Here is a 19,289-nt window from a genome sequence, read left to right as displayed (position 1 = left end):
TACAGGCAGTCAATAAAATGAAGGTCAAACCAATAACCAGAGACAGTTCAGAAACAGAGGGCTTAGAGAAACAAGTGAGAAACAGAACATAACATCATCATGGTTAGCTGGCAGGTTTATAAAGGGAAATACCTTATCTAAAAGAAACAGCCTTGTGAAAGAAAGCTGGACAAGATTCATAGCACAGACTGGCGTTATCTCTAGAAGCTGGCAGGGGATGGAAATTACATCTTCTGTCCAAATAAGTATGTGCTATTAGAATCACCAATCACACCTGTTCTCATATCCAGGCCTGAGCTGGAAAGGCTCGTCACAACTGAATCTGTGTGAAACCCGTATTTTTAAAGAATACCTTTAACTTACAAGTTAGAGGAGCTAATGGTCACATTTTAATATACAGTGAAGAAGAAGTATATGGATTTTTAAAGACAAAACCTGAAGATGAACTTATTTTTGACATCTTATGAGACAGCAAAGTATTAAATTCTTTTCCACATGCATTTAGGATGGAAATAGAGATGAATGAGATTCAAGATTAATCTAGAAATGCATAAGGGTGAACCCAAATAATACAGAATCCTAATTCATTTCAGTGTTCAACAAAGCTAAGCTCCTGGATTTCATCCAGGACTATATGTGGACTATATTCACATCCAGGGATATATGTGGCTATAATGCTAAATAAGAGTTTGATTATATAAAAATCTATTCAGAGAATAAAAGAAACCTTCACCCAAAAAAAGTTCCCATGTGGGGCCCACGATGCCAATTGACAGCAAACAAAAACACAGAACAAGTTGGGCTGTTGTTCATTAATCCCATGGCTTTGAATTTGGCAGCACTGTCACCTGATACCCGTTTCCACACAAAGATAGCTCTATCCTCTGTACCAGGCCTAAAATGTTTCCTACCTTTGCCAATTTGTGGTTCAAATTCAAATGGTATATAGCAAAGGGGCAGAGAAAACAGTCAGAATGGAAGCCCCAGAAAATGACAAGAGGTGAAAAATAAGACCTAATGGGGGAAGCCCCTCAACTCAAGAACTCATGATTACCGCTCCAGAAGTTTCAGCACCTGAGCATCCACCTGTGTTTTTCTATCTGAATTGATTTCATACACATTTATTCAAAAACCAGTTTCCACTGAAGTCAAGGTCTGAAGTTCATTGTTGTGATGGTCAAAGGAAAACTCTCCCTTTGAGGAACTTAGACTCCATCTACACGGTGACAGAGACTAGAAGGACTCAGAGTGGAAAAAGACCCATACAGGGCCCAAGAAAATCACGAGGCTAACCAAGGCAGCTTGGTGAATAAGAATCACGAGTGTGTGTTTAGTTCATTTAGCCATTTAGCCACACACAAATCACTTACAAGTTCTTAATGGCTGCACTTGTCTTGAGTGGGGCTAACACCTATCATGCCTACCTCAAACTCTCTGTCAGAATAAAAAGGAATAGAGCTAGCATTTATTAAGCAGCAATTATTAATGTGTATTGGACTCCAAGTTCTAGAAGTTCTTTGTATTACCTAATTTAACCAAGAGGGGTAATACCTGTGACATAACTTTAAAAATTCAGTAAAATACATTAATGTATTTTATGATCTTACTTTATGATCTTACTTCTACTTTCAATCTCATTGTGTGTGGGGGGAGGGTGAGAGGGCATCATTAAAAATCTGATTAACTTAGCTTCATTAATACAATCAAGGAGTGGGACAAGGAATACAACCTATGTCTCCTGAGTGCTAAACCAATGTTTTAAAGTTTAGTTTGGACCTAAAACTCACTGAGGGAATGATGTTATAAACGCTATACTTAAAATTACAGAAGCTGTAGACGCTGCCTTAACATTAAACAGAACAGATTATTTCCATTCCTCCCTTTCTTTCCTCTTTTTCCTGTAAAATATTCTATCTGAAGACATGTTAATACATTAATGAATCTCTATGATTCTTCTATATTATACAGATCTTAGCCAAAAAATAGAACAACATACAAATCCTCGTTAATGCAGTAATTGTGTCTGTGTACAAATAAATAAGATCCATGATCTGTTATGGTATATATAAATGGAGTAATACTCAGTCATTATATGTCCACTTGTATGTGGAATCCAAGCAAAGATATTAGTACAAATGAACCTACAAAACAGAAACAGAGACATAGAGAACAAACTTATGGTTACCAAAGGGGAAAAGGGAGGGGGGATAAATTAGGAATCTGAGAAGAACAGATACACACAACTATATATAAAATAAACAACAGGGTCCTGCTGTATAGCACAGGAAACTATATTCAGTATCTCTTAATCTGTAATGGAAAAGAATCTGAAAAAGTGTGTATGTGTGTCTGCATATGTATACACATGAATCACTGTGCTGTATGTATACCTGAAGCACAATCAACTATACTTCAATTAAAAAAAGATCCATGATCTGTAAATATAAGAACAGACTGTAGCAGATTTGACATACGTAACACTCACCTTCTGTAGGGTCACAGTGTACTGTTCCCATATCAGTTCTTCCATGCCTGGAGCCTGTTTTAAAAGAATCAAAACCAATTTGATTAAAACCACAAGCATTTCAATGCTGGAAATAAAACTGTAATTCAAAATGTCTCCATAGAAAGTCCAGTTCACACATTCCACACATCAACAAGAGTGGGAACATTATACTACTTATTTCCAAACACACTCTCCTTCAATGAAATGGCAGTCTTAACAATACAAGGAAAACTAGTGAAATACATACTGAGAGGTATACCCTAAAAGGAAGAAATATTAAGTGTTATGCTTTTTTCTTATCACCACTCCAAAATATGGTCATGATAAAAGCCCTTATCTAGAGTTGGAAACAGATATATTTCAATTAAAAAAAAAAAAATCCCCTTTCTCCAGTCAAAAGCAACTTCCTAGGCAAGTTTATGCATTTTTAAGTCTAAGGGAATCCTTGGCCTTTATCAAGAGAGTGCCAAACTTGAGACTATTTGTATCAAGGTCTGTGGGACCCCTTGGCCTTTTCCCCATCAGTATTATGGGTATAAAAGATGATAATGCCAGCATAAACAGACCCCTGGGTGTCAATTTCTGACAATATTCTAAAACAGATGTCTAGACAAACCTGAAAATAGTGGATATCATTTCATAATCATAATAATCCATTAAATGCATGCTGGATTTGAGGGGAAATCCTTAAAGGCAAGAAATGCCAAGAAAGCTCAAAGCCAGAGAGATAAGACAGCACTGCAGCAGGCATTTCAACAGGAGGCTGGAAAGAGAGAAAACTGTAGATGTAAACAGGGTGGCGATCAGATCAGAGTGGATGTATACGGGGGAAAAGCGTGCGAGGCAGATGGAGACAGCAGGCACCGCTGCCTGTCTCTTTCTTGGCTCTGGGCAGAGTGGAAATATCTAAAAATATCTCCCTGGAGAATTCCTGTATTGATAGACCTGTACTCACTCAGGCTTGAGACTGAAATTCATATTTCATACCCACTCATACCCAAAGTGGTTCTACATTGGCAGCACCACCCAGGTACATGGAGTGAACGAAATACTCCAGGAACACACTAAAAATACCCAGGAACACACTACAAAACAGGCTTCAGAGAATCCTGCAGACAAGTATCTGTGGAACATGAGTTCACAGTTTAAACACAAACACAAAACAGGTCATCATTAGTGAGAGTTAAGAGAAATAAACTGCAGAATCAAAGTCTGTGGATTTTGGAAAAAATCAATCACAGACCAAAAGAAAAGTATATGTTTCATGTGTCTTTCATAAGAAATTAAAAAGGGGGAATTCAAAGTGTAATCAGCATCAAAGAACAGCATCAAAAATGACCAAGCAAATCTAAAATTTTTTTAGAAATAAAAAAAATACAATAATAAAATTACGTTTAAAAACGGACTGAACCACATACCACACAGTTGAAGATAATAATGAATTGGAAGAAAGATGTAAATAAACTGCCCAGTGCAACACAAATCATTAAAAAAGTGAAACAGCTGAAAGAAGTTAAAGGTGAAATAGTCTTACAATGTGTCTATCTAGATTTCCAGAAGAAATTAAGAAAGACCCAGAGGAATCAGGTGGAGAGGGAGGTGGGAGGTGGGATCGGGATGGGGAATACATGTAAATCCATGGCTGATTCATGTCAATGTATGGCAAAAACCACTACAATATTGTAAAGTAATTAGCCTCCAACTAATAAAAATAAATGAAAAAAAAAAAAGTGAGACAGATGCAATACTCCAAAACAACAAGACCTGATGATTCTTCAGGTTCAAGACTGATACATCACAAACAGGGTAAATTAAAAAAAACAAATTAAAAAAATCACTTTGAAAAACATGGTAATCTTACTACAGAAAAAGATATAGAGACTTGAGAGTAGCTAGACAGAAAAGAGTACAAAAGAGCAATTAGAATAACACTTGACTTGGAAACAGCAATAATGAAAGCCTGAACTCAGTAGAACTATACCTTTAGAACAGTACTGTTGATTTGGGGGACAGACATTTTTTTAAAAAACAAAATTGAGAAAGATTATTACCACAGACAAGCAGTAAAAGAACTTCCAAAGGACAAATTTAAGAAAGGAAAATAATCCCAGAAAAAAGAATAAAACAAGAAGGGAGGTACACCCGGATGTATATTGGCTATATGCAACTATAATAAACATGTAAGTTTTGAGAGTTAACTAAGAACTAAAATTCTGTGAGCACCCAAGTGGCTCAGTGGTAAAGAATCCACCTGCCAAAGTAGGAGATGCAGGAGATGTGGGTTCGACCCGTGAGTCAGGAAGATCCCCTGGAGGAGGGCATGGCAACCCACTCCAGTATTCTCACCTGGAAAATTCCATGGACAGAGAAGCATGGCTGACTACAGTCCATGGGGTCGCAAAAGGTCGGAAACACCTGAGAGCGCGCACGCACACACACACACACACACACACACACACACACTACTAGGCAACACAGTAGGTAAATCTAGAAGACTGTAACATGATTTAATTACTCTAAATATTGCATTCAAGAGCAGAATTAAACTGTTGATTAATTTTGAACTTCATTGAGAAAAATCCACATATTAAATTTTCTGGTATGGGAATAATTAGAATATAACTTCCAAAATAGCAAAGGGAAAAATAAAATGAAAACAAAGGTCAACTCAAAAGAAGGCAGAAGAGACAAAATGGGAAATTGAGTAAAAGGAGGGCAAATATTAGCACAAAACATAAACTATGATTGTAGAAATGAATGTAGAAGAGTTACCACAATAAAGACAGATGGTCAAAATGGATTAAAAACAAGAAGATCTAGTTATATGTTTTTTAATAGACAATATCTAAAACATAAGGACTTAAAGAAATTTAATTATATGAATAAAAAGCTTTATTGTACTTCTTTACAAATAATTTAAGAAAAACTCTCTATTTTACATTAAAAATTTTTTAAACTCAAATTTGCCAATTCCTGCACTGCTACTAATAAAACAGAAGAGAATCAAAATATGTCCAGGTACTGTCCTCCTGTTTTACCCAGTTAAACTCTTAGGCTTGGTGGGGAGGAGGGGGAGGGGGGAAGATGCCGCTTAGCACAAAAAACTAACAACTGATATATTAGAGCAGATAATGTCTTTCTTTTGGTAGAATGGGGTTAGAAAAAGGAAATTTTGTTTGTAGAGAAGATGAGCCAGACTACTCTTGAGTGGCTGCCACTGATTACTCAAATCAGAGGAGTTTATAATCCTTTAGTTCCCTCCTCCCTCTATGTACTTACAGTGGGGACATCTCCCTGGTTAATACCATCTGGCTCCAAGAGATCAGAATTCTCAGAAAGAGATTTAAAAATAGAACTTAGATTGTCTCTAGGGTTAGAAAGAACTAAAAAAAGGGTGCCTGGAAAAGGTGAGAATTAGTTTCTGTGCTACCAGCACACCTGGGACTGAATGCTTTGGGGGTGGGGGTGCATTAGTGTCCAAAAAGGGTTGATGCTTAGGCTAAATGAAGGCATGGTAACAGTGAAATATGTAAGCATTCAAAGGAGGTAATTGTCTAAAATATGTAAATCTCTCCCATTGTTTAAGTTTACTCACCACGACCACTGTTCTTCAATTAAAAAAAAAGAAAATGAATTTTCAAGTGACTTTTTTCTATCTCACTTTTGTCTCATATCTTCTAGAACAGTGTCTGGCACACAGAGTAGGCACTCAAAAACGTTTTCTTTTCAATAAGCTAACAGATATATTATTCATTCATCACTCAATTAATATGATGAAGACACCGATTTCTATTACATACAAGTTTTCCTTTAAAGTAAATTTCTACTCCATTCAGTGGCTCTCTGCTTTTTCCATATCATGCTTGAGGTGGTTAGCTGGAAACTCAGGTGCCTATGGTCTGATGTTCCAGAGAGAAATAGTTTATGGCCATTTCTCTCTGGATTTTTGTTGTCTATAATAGCATTTTCCAATTTGTGCCAGTATAACACAACTATTCTAAGATTTTAATAAAGTTTCCTATTTTTTTTTAAAGTGTTTCTTCTTAAAGGAAAATAATAAGCAGAAATCCAGCTGATCAGAATTGATCATCCCTTTCCATTTTCACAGAACACCTCCTAACATCTCGACACCTGTTTTCAATGTGGCTTCAATACAACCAATCCACTATCACCCAGAAGTAATCTTACTAGCATGTATGTTTTCCAAGTTTCTTCTCTGCACTTTACTTTAAAGCTAACAGATTTCAACAGTGAATTACTGTGAAAGTTGTGGTAAAATAAATACAGTTGCCAACTCCTCTTTGAGTATAGCTATACTCTCATGTATTAAGAAGAACCATCATTCAGTACCCTACGCCAAAAAAGTGTTTAAAAGTCATCAGGGAAGAAGCAGTACCATGACAATGACCCCGAGGATTGGGCAATGCTATGGGGTGGGTGGAGAGCACAATTCCCAAAAGGACAGTGATCTTTAGGTTAAATAAATCAATTCACAGTGAAACACACAGGCACTGAAATAATAATTTAACTTCTGTCCATTTCTAAAGTTTTTTTCATCATGGTGACCATATTTTCAATTAGAAAGAAAATTAGTTTTATGCTCTTAGGCCAACCCGTTCTTGGGAAGCAGTGGGAATATAAATTGGCATAAATCTTCCAGAAGGCAAATGCCTAATGTATTTCAAAATGTAAAATCTACATACCACTTGATCAATCAGTTCCAGTTCTAGTAATTTATTCTACAGAAATACTTGTACAAGTGCACAAAGATATACATATAAATTTATATAAATATACAGCTGTTTATAGTTTTTAATAATCAATCAAATGCTCAACAATAGGAGACTGATTATATATATATAATATGTATGTATGTATGTATGTATGTATATATGTATATATATGTATATATATATGTGTGTATATATATATACACTTAAATGTCTATTAAAGGAAAAAGAATCAAGGTACAAAACATCATTGTTTGTTTCTGTTTCTTATTTCCCTGACTTATTTATTTTTGTAAGCATACAGGGAAAGGACTGGAAGAGTCCTTTTTTTACTGGAAGAGTAAATATCAATAAATGTTCAATTTCTCCAGGAGTTGTGAGGCTTTAGAGAATATTTTTATGAGCACGTTGCTTTTAGAATATGTGTCAAAAAAACAGAAAACTCTCTATTAACAGATTTAAATTTTTTATCAGGTATCAAAATAAATACATTACTTCAAAATTTTATTTTCGAAACATTCTCCAAGTATGAACCTGGCTTTTGTAATTCACTATTCTTTCTTAATAAGATTAAATTGCCTTTAAGTATTCCTGTGCTGCCTGCAGGAGTAATTTAAATTCGATTTGTCAGAGAAAGGATTAATCCCTTACCACTACTGTGCCAATCACAGGAATGAATGAAATTTTTAATCAATCAGACCTTGCCAGGTGCCAAAGACTTCATCAACTTGTTATGAAACTGCTCAGATTATAAGCAAACTTTTCTTACCTGGAGTTAATGGGCTGTGACACAAACCATTAACTACTTAAATTTTAAGAGAATATACTAAGTGATAAATTTCAAATCTTTAAAGGTGAAGAAATTAGAGTGAAAATAAATTTTAATATCTCTCTTGAGCATTAAAAATAAACCATGTTGCATACAACCCACAAAGCTGTGACTTTTTACAAAGGTCTCACAGAAAACCCTTCATTCTTTCATTCATTCACTTATTCACTCACTCAAAAATATTTACTGAACATCCATTATATGCCAAGCATGTGGGTTTGTGGCGCCTGGACTACAGGTGACAGGTAGAGCTTACCAACCACGGGTGTGCCTAAAACAGCAAATCCTAAGTGTCTTCTCTGCCTCATCTGTATTACTATCTTTCCAGAAACACAGAGCACCCTACACAATCACAGAAAATCAGCTCCCGATACATCCCCGATACATCCCCACGGACAGCCCGCAGGCATGCATCAGCTTAGCTGACAGCTGAGACCGTGCCTTTCAAACGGGGCCAATGGGCTCGGGCCCCACCCAACCTGTGCTGGGCTGTGCAGAGATCCAAGAACTGCCATCAATATTTAGACACTGCATGAATGCGGGCAGGGAGCTGCTTAGCCTTCGGAGAGCTTCACATGCAAGGCCATAGGAAAAGTACACATACATCAGGCAGGGTAAAGGCACTCATATTCACGATGCAATGATTTCTCTCCTGGTCAGAGGCCCAAGAGAAATGTGCCAGTATGTGTGCACAGATCCACAGAGTATTCACAGCAGGAATGTTTCAACAGCCCACACGAGACAACCTGAATGATCTATCAAGAGCAGAACAGACAAATAAATTGTGATATATTATTAAAATGCAATGAAAACTAGAGCCACACATCCACAACACAGATGCATCTCAAACAACACTAAGTGAAAAACATCCTACAAGGATTTATATAGACAGTTATCATTTTTATATAATTCAAAGAGCAAACACTATTTCGTGGAAATGTGAATATATGGGACACCACTGCACTGTACACTTTTGTTTAGAGATGTTTGTGTGTGTGTGACCCAGGATGAGGTAGATGAGTGAGAAAGGACCTTGGGTCCACCCTAGTGAGGGTCCATGGGTATCGTGATGGGCTCATGAGAATATTTTATAATTACACTTTATGATTTAGATACATAATTCTCTTATATACCAAACACTTTGTAAGTTAAAAAACAGGGGGGAAGGAAGGGTGGGTTCATTAGTGAACACCAAAGGGTACCCAATGATTCCTGGCCCAAGGACCTCATACCAATATTTGTTAATGCAGCACAGACGGCAAAACCAAAGAGCAAAAGTGCGATCCTTCAGACTGGCAGAGGGCAAGCAGGGGTGGGAGCAGTAATTTGAGAGGTGCGTGAAGGCAGGCAAGGTGCAGAAGCAGACTGGCTCCGGGGGAGCAGAAGGCTGCAGAAGAAGCCAAGTCTCCTTTTCAACTCAAGAGACAGCATTCCAGCAGCAGGAGGATCTCCAGTGCTCTTCCCCATATCACTTTCACTTTTTCTGTATGTAAGGTGAATAACCACCCCCACGAAATTGTAATGACTCAATTCTTAGACAACACAGAAAGATAAACGGGGGCCATTTTTTAAAAACTGTAAATAAAAAGCTTTATGTTGGCAGTAACATATTTACATGAAGAATGAGAAAGGGACAAATAGTTATTTGATTTGTCTCTTTAAAAATACTCTCTAGTTGTTAAAGTTTCTTTCCTGTGAAAAAATCTTGGCCAAATAGGTAAATTCTGTATTTTACATAAAGAATATCAAAATGTGATAAAAACCAACTAGGAGGCAGTCACTAAAAGTCTTCACTGTCTTGACTCTCCCAACAGGAAATTTTTAAGCTTTTTATCTACAAACTGTTGGTTTTCAGTGATGGAAAGTCAGAGCCAGAGATGAATCAATATCTGCCCATAAGGGACATGTTTGATAAAAATCCCGTCATAGAAGTAAACACTTATACATGTTACAGTGCATTCCATGTTCAATCTATTGAGGGAAAAAAAGAACAAGGGAAAAAACTTTTCTATCATTTAGAAACCAAGATAAAAAGAATACTGAAAAATAAGAAGAAGAAGAAAAATATAGATTTCTGCTGGATAAGGAAGCAGAAAGCTCTTTACCCAAAATAAGAAATTACAATTACCCAAATACAAACAAACATCTTTCCCCAGAAAGCAACACTGTGCTTGCAGATTCCCAACACAGGGAAAACAGCAGCCTTTGATTCATAAATCCCATTAAGAGGCTATCAGTTTCACAGAAGTCTGCCTTATATTAATAATACAAGTATTTTTTAAACCCACCAATGACTACAATCTGCATCTCACAATTTGTTCCTGAGGCTGCCAGAAGCACAAATAAATCAGAGGAGAAAGGAATCACTGTGAGAAGGCTCCCCCCTCCCAATTTCCCACAAAGAAAGGCTGGGGAAGAAAAGGGGGAAAGGAGAGCTTGCAGAGGGACTCACATGGCCTTTCAATCTCCCCAACTTTTTAACAGCCTGGACCCACATCCTCTGGAGGAACTGCGCGGTCTTCATGGCCTCTGGGAGGGTGACTAGCCAGAGCACTGCCTACATCCCAGGCTGCTCACCCATTGCCACCACTCCACGTGGTTACGTAAGGCGGATACAATAGTGGCCCACATTCCCAGCAAATCCTGTTGTCATCTCACACAGTGACACATCCATACAGCGGGACACCAAGCGCTCTGAAAAGCACTACTTATGAGGAAAAAGAAAGCATTCTGGATTTGCACCACTCTGCTGGCTCTTTCCCTCCCTCTCTCCCATGCCAGGGAACTAGAGAATTAAGAGTAAATATTTCTTTTAGACATGTAAAATGATTCAGTATCCGAGTAGAAATTTTTAAGTTAAGTAAGACATTCTAGAGCAATATTGTGGAAAGGAACACTTAGAGAAGTATTTATTTACATAGATGCCTCCCCGCCCCAGGACACACACACAAAAAGCATAAGCTGGCTGGACATTAACTGGTAATGTTTCAGGTGCCTGGGATTGCTGTTATCACCTAGAAAATTAAAAGGCTTGAAGATAAGAAGCTGCTCATCCTTGGCAGTGGGTACAGTCAGGGCCATAGCGGGGGCAGAGTGCTCACTCAGCAGAGCCTCCTCCTCTCTCTCCCCTTTCTGTAAACTTCACAGATAAAAGAATAACAAAGAGTCCTGCTCTCCATTTCTTTGTCTTCACCACTTGCAGAGGGTGGGGGTGGAAAAGCACATTTTGGGTTTTTGAACATCTAAGAAAGCCTGGGGATGCTGGGATGCTGGGGGTCTGGGAGCTGGGTTGGCATTTTGGAAGCATCTTGGGGAGTGGTGGTCCTTGTCACCATATATTGTATGTTATACCAATGGGCCAGACTGAGCAGGCTGCAAGGGAGGAGCGTGCCCTCTACATTGTTTGAGGTTGTGTGCTCAGCCGTGTCTGACGCTTTGTGACCCCATGGACTGTAACCCTGACCCTGACCCTAACCCTAACCCTACGTAGCCCACCACCCTCCTCCGTCTGTTAGGGGAAGCACACTGATTGAAACCCCCCATCCTGGCCAGGCACCATAGTAACCATTTGCATGAGTTGTTTTATGACAGGAGGTCCTGCTAAGGAACACGGAACTAATAAGCCACCAACAACCGGAAGAGTTCAGGAAAGGTCAAAAGGAGACCCCACATGTCCGACCACCTCCCAGAACCCTTCTCTTTGTCTTGGTTGATTGAACAAGGCGTGCACCACCAGGAAGGACTCTGAGTCAGAATGATTGGCTAAAGACAACCCAGAAACTAATCCCATCCATAAAACCCAAGACTGCAAGCCATGTGACAGAGCAGTTCTCCTAGGTTCCCTTACCCTCCTGCTCTCTACCTGGGTGCCCTTTCCCAGTAAAATCTCTGGCTTTGTCAGCAGATGTGTCTCCTCGGACAATTCATTTCCAAGTGTTAGACAAGAGCCTGGTTTCAGGCCCTGGAAGGGGTCCTCCTTCCTGCAACATTGCCTGGGATTTTCTAGGCAAGAATACTGGAGTGGGTTGCCATTTCCTTCTCCAGAGTCTGAGGTTGAGATGTGAATGAAATGTAGACCACGAGATGCAGACCACAAAAGGAGCAACTTGACGCAGAGGCAAGGACGATCCGGGGGCAGTCTCTGCCCTGTCACCGAGCTGTGGGGCCTGGGATAACCCATCTCCTTTACTAAATGAGGAAAGCACACCGACACCTCAGAGGGCCAGTGTCAGCCTGGAGTGCGGCAACCTCTCCCTACAAAGCGCAAAGCGCAGCTGAATGGGCTCTCAAAAGAGTTCATGGCCTTCCCCTGGACTCCGTAAGAGTAGGTGCTTCCGAAGTGCTGCGCCAGCAAGACGGGATCAGAAATGAATGAAAGTTTGTTTCAAATCTTACACTGAGAGGGCACGGAAGACAAAGGAGCCCTACCGAAGCAGGACCTTGGGAGCTGAGCGGATACCCAAGACTTGACCCCGGGTGTGCAGGGCGTGGAGGCGCCCCACACCAGCCGGGCTCAGCCCAGGGCCCCGGGCACAGAGGAGCATGGATGGAGGGCACAAAGCAGCTTGCCCCTTTTCTGTGACCATCCTCAGGAAAACACTCCTGCTGCCCTGATGAGGAAATAAATACTTCTTTCCCTTAAATGCATGAATATTACCTAGAAGTCACTGGCATTCTACAAGTTAACAATTCCAGATTTTTCTTCAATGATTTCCAAAACTTTTTCTGCCATCACTCACTCTTTTTTAAATTATGCAGGAGACATAAGAGATGTGGGTTCAATCCCTGGGTTGGGAAGATCCCCACTCCAGTATTCTTGCCTGGAGAATCCCATGGACAGAGAAGCCTGGAGGGCTACAGTCCATAGGGTCGAAAAGAGTCAGAGATGACTGCAGCAAAACAACACGGACACAACTTAGCAAAACAACAACAAAAAAAACACTGCATAACATAAAATGTACCATCTTCACCATTTCTAAGTGTTCAGTTCAGTAGTGTTAGGTCTGCTGACATTGTTACGCAGCCAATCTCCAGTACTTTCTCATCGTGCAAAACTGAAACTCTAGACCCCTTCAACAACTTCTCTTTCCTCCTCTTCTCAGACCCTCACAATCACTATTCTTTCTGTTTCCATGAACGTAACTATTTTGAATATCTCATGCAAGTGAAATCACATAGTATTCGGCTTTTTTGGTTCTGGGTTATTTCATTTAGCATAATGTCTTTAAGGTTAAGCCTTCCTACATGTGCCAGATTTTCCTTCCTTTTTAAGGCTAATATTCCATTGTATGTGGTATGCCATATTTTATCCATTCATCCACCAATGGACACTTGGGTTACTATTACCTCTTGAATTGTGAATACTGCTGCTATGAACATGGGTATGTAAATATACTCATTCTTTTTTTTTAATCTATTTTTAATTGAAGGATAATTGCTTTACAATATTGTGTTGGTTTCTGCCATACCTCAGCATGAATCAGCCATAGGCATACATCTGTCCCCTCCCTCTTGAACCTCCCTCCCACCGCCCACCTCATTCTACCCTCTAGGTTGTCAGAGCACCAGTTTGAACTCCCTGAGTATTACAGCAATTTTCCACTGGCTATCTATTTTACATATAGTAGTGTATATACTTCCATATTAATTCTTTACTTACTCATTCAACAAACGTTTACCAAGCGCAACGTGCCAGACCCTGATGTTCGAATGAGGATCAAACCATATATAGCACTGTCTTCAGGAAGTTTGACAGGAGCTAGCACCTGATCTCATTGGATGATTGGAGAATAGGGGCTATTTTCCATGAACAACGCCAGTGAGATGAGGTCTGAAGAATGAATACAATTGGGGGTGGGGGGTCAGTTGTGCAGGGTTTACAGGGTGGTTCAGTGGTAAAGAATCTGCCTGCGAATGCAGGAGTTGCGGGTTGGAACCACGAGTTGGGAAGATTCCCTCTACAGAAGGAAATAGCAAACCCACTCTGGTATTCTTGCCTGGGAAATCCCAGGGACAGGGGAGCCTGGCGGGCTACAGTCCAAGAAGGTCGCAAAGAGTTGGACATGACTGAACACATGTGCACTGGATTGGGCAGGACCCAAAGAACAGCAGAGGGCAAAGACCCTGAAAAAGAAAGGTAGAGGGCCACTAATGAAAAGGCCATCAGAACCACTGCAGCCTGTTCTGATGAGCAGTTGTTCTATCAGTGAAATCAAAAGGACGTTTTGTGGTGGACAGCTGCCTCCATGAGAAGATCAAGAGTTTAGGGATTTACCTTTCCCAAGACCCCTAACTTTCATAGTCACATATTTAAGAAACATCTACTGAGCAATTAGCACCCACCCTATGGATAAAAGAAAAATTATCCTACATCATTACCCTCAGGCAGTGACAGTCCAGGGGGGAACCAGGACACATAAACAGTAATCACAATGCAGTCCAGCTGCAACAGCAGATGGATAGACAAGGCTCATAAACTCAACAAATATTCCCCAGGAACCTAGGACATATCAGACACTGCTGGGGGTATACAAATCAGTTCTCCCCAAACAGGGAGGATTTTAACAGAGAAAACAGACAATAGACAAGTAAACATATAATCTCCAGTAGCAGTAACTGCCATGGGATGTGACACTGGAAAGAAGAAATCATAAGAAAACCTGGACCTCTCTCCAAGTAGAGGGAAAAGTAGATGCAAAGGCCCATGAGGTGAAAAGCAAGCTTATAATCATGAAAAGAAAGGCCACATGGGGCTGGAGCAGGGTGATCTCTGAGGCAATGGCAGGTATATGCAATGTGGACCTGATGGCATGGGTGCATCTTATGAAACGGGGATGAGAGGTCCAGGGTGGACGGCTGCGTACCCCAGAGCTGAAAGATGACTCACTTGTGGGTGGGTGGATATCCTGGGGAGGGGACCACAGGCGGAGCAGGAGGGACAACCTGTAAGGTGTGTCCAAGGCAATGCAGACAGGCACTGGTGTGGCTGGGAGGTAAGCAAAGGATGCTACGCTCTCAGTATGGAACAGAGGCATTAAATAACCTAATCTACAGCTTGGGAGTCTTAAAACACACATCCACCCCAGAGACAGGAGATAAGATGAGTGTGAGAACTGGAACAGAAGGAAGCTATTAACACCCAGCAGGTACCTCGCCCATAGCGCTCCGTACAGTTTTTCACAGATGCCCACAACCTACAGAAACTCCGTTTTCCCAGAAAAGTTTGAAAATGAGCTTCACTCTTGCTCTTCCTAAAATGAGTAGTTTTTAAAATTATAAACCAAGATTTTGGCTTCCAGGCACCTGCCTGTGTCTCTACAAAACTAAACCTTTCCAGTAGCAGTAACCAAGTCAGCAGTGAGTTAAACCCTTATGTAATTCTTTTTTGTTTTTCCAGTCTCTCATAGTTGATTCCATAAGTATTTCACGTTCTTGATGATAACAAGATCATCACCAGCTCTTTGCCCTCCCTTCAAAACTCACGAAGGTGAATGCTGACAGGGAACAGTGACAACTAGCATACCCAGTGTGCTCACAGCACACAACTCACAATGGACGCAGCTGAGTGTGACCAGGGTGAGAGAAAAAACTTACACACAGAAGTTTCAAGAGGGATTCTTGATGGCTCAACAACTCACAGGCTTAGATTCCAGACCTACTGCTGATGGGTTCCAGAGTTATGAGGGGTTTGTCGTCGTTATTTTAACCCCATCACCTTTTATTTACCTAAGGTAAAGTTTCAGTGCATATTTAAGTAAATAATAGAGAACAGAGAGAAGACAACAGTTTGCCTAGAGGTGCAATTTTGAAAGCAGTTGTGCTGAAATGCAAAAAGCAATGAAGCCAGGCTCCAAGAAGACACTTCCAGCCAAGACTCTGCCCCTCCCAACTGACCCATGACCTTGGGCACCCACTCAATTCCACTGCCAGTTGGTAAAAAACAAGGATATCCTCATCTCTTTCACAGGGCGAATTGAGGCAAACTCCCACAGAAACACAGGAAATACCAGGCTGGTAATCTTTCAAGGAGGAGGTGGGATGGTTATGAATGCCTCTGACAACCACCACGGCCACAGAACACGGTGGGAACAGCCGTCCAGAGCACTGCACGTGCCAGGGTCCAAGCTCAGCTCCCACACACCTGACAAGCTCCATGAGCTGGAGCAGTTCCCTTGCTGAGGCTCAGTTGCTTCATCTACAGAATGGGCTCAAAATCACTACCCTTTATAATTGTTGTGAGGACTGAATGGAGAAATGCTTATAAAGAGCCTCACCCCGTGCTCATCACACAATTAACACTCTCCATAAAAGTCCCCACCATAATTCTGCAGCAGCAATATAAGGTGACCACTCCCGTTTAAGAACCTGTTCTTTTTCCCAGAAGAGCACAGTATGATTAACTGAGAGCACATCATGGAACCCAAGGGAAATGAAAATATATGTCCACACAAACACCTGTACACAGATGTTCACAGTGGCATTATTTATCGTAGCAAAAACGTGGAAACCACCCAAATGTCCATCAACTGTAAATGGGTAAACAAAATGCGGTATATGAATACAACGGATTATTATTCAGGCTAATAAGGAAAGACATACCAATACATGCTACAAGGATAAACCTTGAAAACATTATTAGCAAAAGATGCCAGATGCATTATATTTTGCAGAATCACAAAACATTATGGTTCCATTTATGTAAACCGTCCAGAAGAGGCAAATCTACAGAGATCACATGTAGATTAGTGGTTGCCTAGGAATAGGGGAATATGGGGAAAAGTGGGGGGGTAACTTGCTAAATGGGTATGGAGTTTCCTTTTTGAGGCGATAAAAATGTTCTCAAACTGATATGGTGTTGGTCACAACTCCGTAAATATACTAAAACCCACTGAATTGTACACTTTTATTTTGATATGTGAACTGTATCTCAATAAAGCTTCTTTTTTTTTTTTTAAGACAAAAAAATGCACCATGGATTCTGCAATCAAAAAGTGGGGATCCTGGTTTTTTTTTTTTTTTGGCTGTACCACACAGTTTGTAGGATCTTGGTTCCCGAACAGAGATTAAATCTCGGGCCCTCACTCATTAGAGCGCCGAGTCCTAACCACTGGACCACCAGGGAATTCCCAGAAAGTGCGGATTCTAATCCTTGTTCCACCACTTCCATGCTTAACTTCTGCATGCCTCGGTTTCCCCCATCTGCAAAGCAAGGGCAGTTACAAGACCTACTCTGCTAGGGTTGTTGTGAGAATTTAATCAGATTATTTATGTACAGAATTCAGGGTGATGCTACCCCCCCAACAGTAAATGCTCTGACATTTCCAGCTATTGTCATTATCATAATTATTGGACTCATTTTACAGAAAAGACTGAAGTCAGACAAATAAAGTAACTTGTCTGAGGTCATACAAGTTAAAGGTAGCAGAGGACAGATTCTAACCCATGTCAGCATGGCTACCAGGCCTGTATCCTTTCCATTGTACAGACTTTGTGCCTTTCAGAAGCTACCCATGAGTGATGACTGATCCCAGGCCTGCCAACAAAGAACCCACCCCAAAAACACGGTTGGTGGTGCTTGGACACCAGACCTGCAATGGATCCAATCACTCTGACAACTCAGAACATCTTAACAAGCATGACAGTCACTTTCAAGCAGTTGGCCTGGGTTCAGTCAACCTGGCTCAGTAACTCGTTCACAGTGACTTGCTGAGAAAAGGGTGCAGGGAGGGAATTGGGCTGGACTTTATTTTATTTCTGGTTCTTCCAATAACCAGTTAGGTACAGGTTCCCTAACGACTGTGCCCTTGCAAACACATGCTTAAATGAGGGGCCTGATATATATCATCATTAACTGAATGTTACAATGTGCCAGACACTGTGCTGAATGCTTTATGGCTGTGGCCCAGTAATTCCTCCAAAAACTCTACACAATTCCTCCCTTTTTTAACATATGAAAACAGAAATCTTGATGACCAATAAAATCAAAAACTTCTGTTCTATGAAAGACAATGTCAAGAGAATAAGAAGATAAACCCCCGAGTGGGAGAAAACATTTGTAAAAATTACATCTGATAAAGGACTGTTCTCCAAAATATACAAAGAACTCCTAAAATTCAACAATAAGAAAACTACTGGACTAAAAAAATGGGCCAAAGACCTCAACCGAGAGAAGATATATATGCAGTAAGTTCAGTTCAGTTCAATCGCTCAGTCGTGTCCAACTCTTTGCAACCCCATGGACTGCAGCACGCCAGGCCTCCCTGTCACCAACTCCCCAAGCTTACTCAAACTTATGTCCATTTAGTCAGTGATGCCATCCAACCATCTCATCTTCTGTCATCCCCTTCTCCTCCTGCCCTCAATCTTTCCCAGCATCAGGGTCTTTTCCAATGAGTCAGTTCTTTGCATCAGGTGGCCAAAGTATTGAAGTTTCAGCTTCAGCATCAGTCCTTCCAAGAATACTCAGGACTGATTTCCTTTAGGATGGACTGGTTGGATCTCCTTGCTGTCCAGGGGACTCTCAAGAGTCTTCCCCAACACCACAGTTCAAAAACATCAATTCTTCGGTGCTCAGCTTCCTTTATAGTCCAAATCTCACACCCATACATGATTACTGGAAAAACCATAGCTTTGACTAGACAGACCTTTGTTGGCAAAATAATGTCTCTGCTTTTTAACATGCTGTCTATGTTGGTCATAACTTTTCCTCCAAAGAGCAAATGTCTTCTAATTTCATGGCTGCAATCACCATCTGCAGTGACTTTGGAGTCCAACAAAATAAAGTCTATCACTGTTTCCATTGTTTCTCCATCTATTTACCATGAAGTGATGGGACCAGATACCATGATCCTAGTTTTCTGAATGTTGAGTTTTAAGTCATCTTTTTCACTCTCTTTACTTTCATCAAGAGGCTCTTTAATTCTTCTTCGCTTTCTGCCATAAGGGTGGTGTCATCTGCATATCTGAGGTTATTGATATATATAGTAAAGAAACATATGAAAAGATGCTCTATAACTTAAGTCATCGGGTAAATGCAATATAAATATAAATATATATGTATACATATACACACACATACTTACACATACATAGGAAATGGCAACCCATTCTGGTATTCTACTCTGGTATTCCTACTCCAGGGGAATCTTCCCAACCCAGGGACTGAAACTGTATCTCTTGCACTGGCATCTCCTACACTGGCAGGTGGATTCTTACCACTGTGCCA

The 19,289-nt window shown here is 40.4% G+C and overlaps 1 protein-coding gene across 8 annotated transcripts in view; it reads right to left on the bottom strand.

Annotated features, from left to right (window-relative positions):
• Window positions 1-19,289, bottom strand: part of TJP2 (tight junction protein 2) — a 123,611-nt gene that overhangs the window by 35,808 nt on the left and 68,514 nt on the right. For 5 of the 8 annotated variants that reach the window (XM_043891253.1, XM_043891251.1, XM_043891250.1 and 2 more), the window contains one exon: window positions 2,486-2,539. In XM_043891253.1, the coding sequence (XP_043747188.1) occupies window positions 2,486-2,530 (45 nt within the window). In that variant the 5' untranslated portion in view covers window positions 2,531-2,539. Of the gene's footprint in view, window positions 1-2,485; window positions 2,540-10,517; window positions 10,612-19,289 lie in introns of those variants that run through there. The other 3 variants (XM_043891249.1, XM_043891254.1, XM_043891256.1) reach the window with 2 other exon arrangements.

Source organism: Cervus elaphus, chromosome 29 (assembly GCF_910594005.1).
Source record: "Cervus elaphus chromosome 29, mCerEla1.1, whole genome shotgun sequence".
Classification (NCBI taxonomy): Eukaryota; Metazoa; Chordata; class Mammalia; order Artiodactyla; family Cervidae; genus Cervus; species Cervus elaphus.
Note: the sequence above shows the minus strand (reverse complement) of the source record. Positions and strands in the feature narration are given on the sequence as shown.